Source organism: Danio aesculapii, chromosome 16 (assembly GCF_903798145.1).
Source record: "Danio aesculapii chromosome 16, fDanAes4.1, whole genome shotgun sequence".
Taxonomy (NCBI): domain Eukaryota; kingdom Metazoa; phylum Chordata; class Actinopteri; order Cypriniformes; family Danionidae; genus Danio; species Danio aesculapii.
In genome coordinates this window covers 46,604,631-46,611,780 of record NC_079450.1, presented here as the reverse complement: position 1 = coordinate 46,611,780, position 7,150 = coordinate 46,604,631, and the positions used below count along the sequence as shown (strand labels likewise).

The 7,150-nt window shown below is 32.6% G+C and overlaps 1 protein-coding gene across 1 annotated transcript in view; it reads right to left on the bottom strand.

The window, feature by feature from the left end:
• The window catches only part of slc6a19b (solute carrier family 6 member 19b), a 26,381-nt gene extending 23,008 nt beyond the window's left edge, over positions 1-3,373 (bottom strand). The window contains exon 1 of the mRNA XM_056475964.1: positions 3,043-3,373. Within this exon, the coding sequence (XP_056331939.1) occupies positions 3,043-3,241 (199 nt within the window). The 5' untranslated portion in view covers positions 3,242-3,373. The remainder of the gene's footprint in view (positions 1-3,042) is intronic.
• Between the last annotated feature and the right edge of the window lie 3,777 nt (positions 3,374-7,150).

Sequence of the window (7,150 nt, the reverse complement as noted above, 5' to 3'; positions counted from 1 at the left end):
ATTTTATTCAGTATTAAACAAAAGTTTCTTCCATTATACCATTTCAATAGGAGTGCAAACAGATGTCAAAGGTCAAATTTAACATCCTTATTAAAATGATTAAAACCTTCAAATCATTTCCTTAGTAAAAGTAGTAAAAGTTATACAGTTTATATGCACTGCACATTTATCCTTAGTCATTATTGACTTTAACATTTACTAATGCACTGTTAAAATATGTGAGGAGATAATTTAATAGAATTTAATAATGCACAGCTATATTTAGCAATACTAAAGATTAATAAATCTGACCCAGCACTGTTCAGATTACAGCAATTTAGATAATAACAGACAGCTCCAACTTTATCACTTAAATCTATATATATATTGCATGTTATTTGAAAAATTTTAATTTTTGGGGGCAAATTATGAACATATAAATCTCACAGTGTCTTCATAACAAAATATAAGTTTGTTTTTAATTACCATTATACAATGAAATGTTTCTTTTCCAACTGTAATAATAATAATAATAATAATAATAATAATAATAATAATAATAATAATTAATAATAATAAAGGTAAATAAGTAATCCTTATTTTTTAATTTTTAAAAACTTGAATGCAACTGAGTTCACCCTGGTATTGTAGCAAGTAAACACCAGGACATTATACTGTTATATGGTATACTAGTAATAAAATTCTTTTCAGAAGTATTTGTTCTATTTCTGCTCTGTTTGCATTTGTTGTTTGGTTTAAATGAACACTGGCAGCTCAAAGTGTATTCGATTTTAAAGTAACAGATTTTGCCTGACAAAAATTTGTAGGGGTTTGTCCTAAATTTGTGAAAACAAATAAATAAAAGAAAGAAAGAAAGAAAGAAAGAAAGAAAGAAAGAAAGACATGAATTAATTAATTCTACAATATCATTTGCACCTTTAATTGTACATAAATGTTCTTGATATTTGAGAAAAAAAAAACATCTTCAGTTTATTCAAATATTCTTTAACACTTTCTGGTAACATTTTTTCCCTTTTTACATATTACATGTATTTACTGTTATATAAACAATTTATTTTGCATGATTACATGCAACTAACCCTAAACAAGACCCATGTAATTATGTGTAATGAATTAATAGCACTCACTAGTTAAATGAATAGTTACACTGTAACAAGAACACCTCAAAATAATGTGAAACAGATTTTAAAAAGAACTCTGAAAACTCTCAGTCTGGAGAATTTAAGCTAATGTTCAGAAAGGTAATTCAAGAAATTTTACTTTTAATTGTCAAGGCTGGCTGCTCCTCAGTAAGGTATCGTTCAACAGTGATATTTGTATTAAACTGAAGTAAATTAAATTAAAGCTGAACTTCAACTGAGACGTTTAATGAACTACACCAGCATTTTACAATCCTCTGCAGCCTGCTGGAATGCTGCGATATTGGTATGGCTTTCTATTTGACATGTTAAGCTGCTTTGAAACAATCTACAAAAACAGAAATAAGGATGAATTGAACAGCATGACTTGCATAATTCTAAGGTTATTCTATCTTTGGTCATTTTCAGGATACATCTGTTTTGTCATCACTTGAAACGTGATGAAGTGAAGGATAACTACAGTAAATGATATCATAATTAGCATTTATTTTAGATGAACTACCCCTTTAAAAATGTAATTAACCCTTTATTGGGTGAAGAACAATGTAAAAATTTGCAGCTGCCTCAAATTTTTTGTTTAACCAAATTAACTTTACTAATCATTTCAACTTCCTGTTTGAAACAAGCTAGTGATACCTAAAGGATAACATAATTATCCTCTTTGGATGAACCACCCCTTTAAAATGTTATTAACCCTTTATTGGTAGAAGAACAATGTACAAAATTGTGTCTGCCTAATCATTTGAACTTACACCAAGTAAACTGGCATAAAAAATCTAGTTAAAATGTTCATAACTTTAACAAAAGTAAAGTTTAAAACCAATAAACTTAATAAAACAAGTTAAAGTAAACGTGTTTGTAATAAGGAAGCGTAACTAAAGCATAACGGATTTTACATTTCTAGGTGAACTGCCCCTTTAAAAATGCAATTAACCCTTTATTTTGTGAAGAACAAATTGTGGCTGCCTTAAATGCTTATGTTTAACCGAACTAACTTTACTTATATCCGTAGAGCTGCGCATCGTTGGATTTGCTCTTTAGTGTTTGGACTCTCAGTAGTGATTTTTAAACCACACTGAACTGAGCTAAACTGAACTGAACTTAAACACTAAAAACTGAACTACACTGTTCCTATTTACTATGACCTTTTATGTGAAGCTGCTTTGACACAATCTACATTGTAAAAGCGCTATACAAATAAAGGTGAATTGAATTGAATTGAATATCACTTTAACTTACATCAATTAAACTGACTTAAAAAAAAACAAGTCAAAATTTGCATAACTTGAAAAACAAGTTAAAGTTACATAAAAATATATGTTGTCATGACTTTCTGATCATTTTTTACAGTGTCTTCTAATATCACTGACATTATTTGCAACATATATTTTTAAGTTCAGTAGTGTGTAGTCTGCACCGCGCACTTGCGTTGATTGATTCTTTATTAGGTGCACTGAACTTATATATATACATAACTATATATACATAACTTTTTTCAAGAGGTAACCTAGTGATTTGTACTCATTTAAATAATAAAATTTTGACTTTTTTATATTACATTTTTAGGAAACAAAACCACAAACATTTGAGCTCAACTTTATTTTATGGGGGTTGAGCTAATACATTTGTCTTTTTGTTTCCCAAATGATAAAAAAAGCTCAAAATGAAAATATCTGCACTCATTTAAATATTTCTTCTTTTTTTTGGAAACAAAAAGACAAACTTTTTAGCTCAATTTAGATAAAATAAAGTAAAATAAAAAACTATAAAATATATAAAACAGAAATATTTAAATAAGTGCAGATCACTTGAATATGTCTAAGTCATAAAAGTTAAAAGGTCTTGTAATAACTCCCAGTGACATTTTTCCAATGAGAACTTTAATGAAGGTTAAACCCCTCACCTCCTCCATGGCTCTGGCACAAGTAGGGGAACCGCCAGACGTTGCCCAACCCCACACAGAAGCCCACACAGGTCAGCATGTACTGGGCTTTGTTGTCCCACTTTGGTCTGTCTCCAGCCTCCTCCACCTCCAGCCTCTCCAGCGCCTCATGGTTCAGGATCCGCTCCTCCAGACCCGGGTTCGGCAGCACCAGTTTCATGATCTCCAGTGGCTCAGACTCTGATGGGCTGGACTGCACAGAGATAAGGACTCTCTGCCTGAATGGGACGGGTATATGTAGTGGACTTTGGCATCATCCCACCAGGCCACCTATGAAGATGCAGAAAATGTCTCGTCAGCTGAATAATGTGAAAAGAAGACTCTGCGCATGGCAATAATTAATGTCTTATCAGAGATTGAGAATCGGATGACATGCAGTTGTGTCTTCCTACCCATTCTTGTGGTTAATAACTAAAGATAATGATCTTTATGGGATGTTAGAGGCAAGTCTGTGTCAAAGATCCTTAACAGTTTGAACATCACATAAACAGAAGGGGAAAAAAAACATTTTGATTCAGCTTATACTATAGTTGTCAGTGAGTCATTAGAAGTCGGGAAAAGGGATAGTGTTTTTGTGATAACTTCCTGTTATTCATGTTTGAAAGCTGATTTCATTTTCAAAGCACTGGAAAACTTTGATATGTAAGTGCTGGGTCTGCAATTTATGTTCATCAGGACTTTTTTTATTGGGTATTTTTTGGTTAAATGGCAAGTTTAATTTTAAGAAATGTAGATACAACAAAAATACAAAGGAAATGAATATGAATTATTTTGAATAATTTTGAGTTTTCGGCTTAAAGTGTATTTTAAAAGCTTAAAGGGATAGTTCACCCCAAAAAAAAATCCTCATCATTTTCATCAAACTTTTATGGACTTGAAAAGAATGTTGAAGATTTAGCCATTGGCATTCATATTAGGAACAAAACCAATGTAAGACCTATGTTTTTCTAACATTCTTCAGTATTTCCTTCTTTGTGCTCAACAGAAGAAACTCAACCTTCTATATTTTCTATTTTTTTTTCTACTTAGTGTCTACTTTTCTACTATTATTTTTCTTACAATGCAAATAACTAAACTTCTGTCTTTTTTATATTGGTGAACATAAAATAATATTGGTGATTTTATTTATTCAATTTTTTTTTTTTTTTTTGCTGACTGAAAGTCTGCTGAATACTGAATAACTGAATGTACATCCGCTTAGAGTTTGTAGTAGCGTTTTATCAAATATTTACTAAAGACATTGTTTGAGTAAAGCATTACTGCATATAATCAATTAAAAACTCAAGATAAGTCACAAATTACATATAAAAAGGTATGAAAATATTAACATTATGAACCATTTTTCTTCTTTTTTTTAATAAAACACATTAAATTAATTATTTATGATATTTATGGCTATCTATGAAACTTTTATTTAGTCAACAGTGTATATTAATTGTATATTTAATATAATGAAACACAGACAGTAGGCTACAACTGCAGTGTGTTATGTGTGCTATATAATAATTTTCAGTATCTATCGAATCTCTAAAAATATCACACAAATATCCTCTGAAAATCTGTTAGATTGTATTTTAAGGTAAAGGTACAAAAGCGTGCACACGCACACACACGGTTCAGATAAGATTCATGTTAATATAATAAAATTCTCTGCGAAATGTCTGTTTGTTTACACTGCCCTCTAGCGAGCAATGTTGTGCCAATACAATGAAGGAGCGTTCAAGTCTGCATAAGAAAGTTTAGGACCCCTGCTACATTTAGGATGAGCATGACGAATGGCTGGAAAAACAGGGAAATTCACATATAAAATAGTAGGAGAAATATATCTTGTTGGTGTTTGACATAAGAAAGAAACTCATAAAGGTTTGGAGCAAGTGAAGGGTAAGTATTATAATTGATGGCAGAATTGTCATTTTGGAACAATACTCCTTTAATATCTGTTTTGTATCCAACAAACATTAAAAAGCAGATTGATTAAAGGGCAGTAAATGTGGAAAACGTATTCATAAAATGAATTAATATTTCATTATCATATGACATGCAAACATGTTAAACTTGTGTGACCTTTTTCATATAAAAAATAAGTAAATATTTTATCAGCACATCATGGCCTGTTGCCTTATTCCCTTGCGTAAACTACTCAAAGCTTTCGAAATGGCTGAAATAATGTGCTACTGGGTATGTCCCTTTATGGGGACAATTTCACATCGAGGGGAGGGTTTGGATGGCTATTTTCAAAAATCTCAACATTATGTGAGTTTGACTTATGGTTATCTTATGGTTATCATACTCAATCTAATGGGCAAACAAAACGATTGAATCACAAAGCTGCTCACTTTTTACAATCATACTGTCAGCAACCCCCCACCAGGTTGGCACTCGCTACCACATGTGAGCAGAATACACCCAGAATTTCCTCATGAAGTCCGAAGTCCCTTTAAAATGCATTCTTGGCTACCAACACCCTCTATTCCCCTGGTTTGGAGAGCCCACTGTCTTACCTACTGTTAATGACTGTTTCAACGTAGTAAGGAAATATGGAACAGCGCACACACTACCTACTAAGGGCTGTAAGTAGAAAGAAAAACCAGGCCAACCATCATCAATGTCCAGGCCCCACGTATTCTCCTGGTCAGTGGGTCTGGCTCTCCACTCAAGTCCTATTTGGTTAACATCTCGGCAAAAGGCTTAGTCCCAGGTATGTTGGTCCTTTCAAAATCCTCTGTAAATTTACTAAAGTATTATTTCATCTTGAATTACCTATCCACTATCTTTTTTCTCCCACATTCTATATGTCTCTACTAAAACCCACTGATGGTCCATGGGAGAAAACAGCAGAGAACCCAGAGAAGCGAACCCCCTCCCCATCATCATTGATGGTGGCCTATCAAGTTTACGAGCTACTTGACTCTAGGCACTCTCCAGTATCTGATGGACTGGGGAGGTATGGTTCCAACGAAACAGTGTTGAGTCAATGCGTTAAACTGAACCCATCCTATAAATTAATTAGCTCTTTGGAAATTCCCGCTATCCTGTACACTTGTGTGAGTTTGTGTCTTTTCATACTATTCAGTAAATTAAGTCTGCTAATGGACCACACGTTTCTGTCCAGTAATTTCACCCACCATGAACACTGAATGGCTTTTTTATTTAGGTGTCAAATGTGGCAATTCAATTTACACGTTTGATGAAAATTGACTGAAGCACAATTACATTGAATTAAGAACCTTTGTAGCCTTGCCACTGGCTCAAATTATTTAAATACTGTTAAAAAGTCAAAAAATATAGATGTACAAAATATATCCAGTTGCAGACCCACACACCCACACATTTACTGTAGATGTTAATAAAACACAATAGGTTGAACAAACACAAACTATATATCTCATGATCTACATTTAAAAATTATTATTGTTCAATATATTGTTAAAAAAGAATAGGTCTGCAGCTAGATATTATTCAGCCCCTCACAAATAAAAAAAATAAAACAAATTAACTGCACACCTGCCATTATATTAGTGATGAGCACAGGTAAAAAAAAAATAAGATAAGAACTGTTTCATTTCCCCTATCAAATGCACAGCAAGTGTTTTTCACCAATTAAATTCCAGCAAAAGGGTCAAGTGACTGTTTTCGATTTCAAAAGCTTCCTTTTACAGCATCAATGAGACCCATTTTAAATGATATATCAATCAGGCAGTCAATCATTGTTTTTTAAGGAAACCAGATCTTGAAAATGAAAAATCCCTGTGCATAGACCTCATTTTCACTAGTATACTGCTACAGATCAACTGGGGATATGTGAGTGCACACAGCATGTGTACCTGAATTTACAACAGATGTTAGTGGATGACAGTTGTCATATTCAACACATTATATACAAAAACAAAACAAAATAAAACCACATGCTTCAATAGTTGTGTATTCTTGTGTGCACAATGAAACACTTTGATTTCAAAGTGTCAGTTCCATCGGAGGCTATTTGGTGCAGTTTTAAGCAATTTACCATGCTATCACGCTTACAAACAAAACTTATGTTAACCAGGCACATAGCCTATCAAACTTGCCA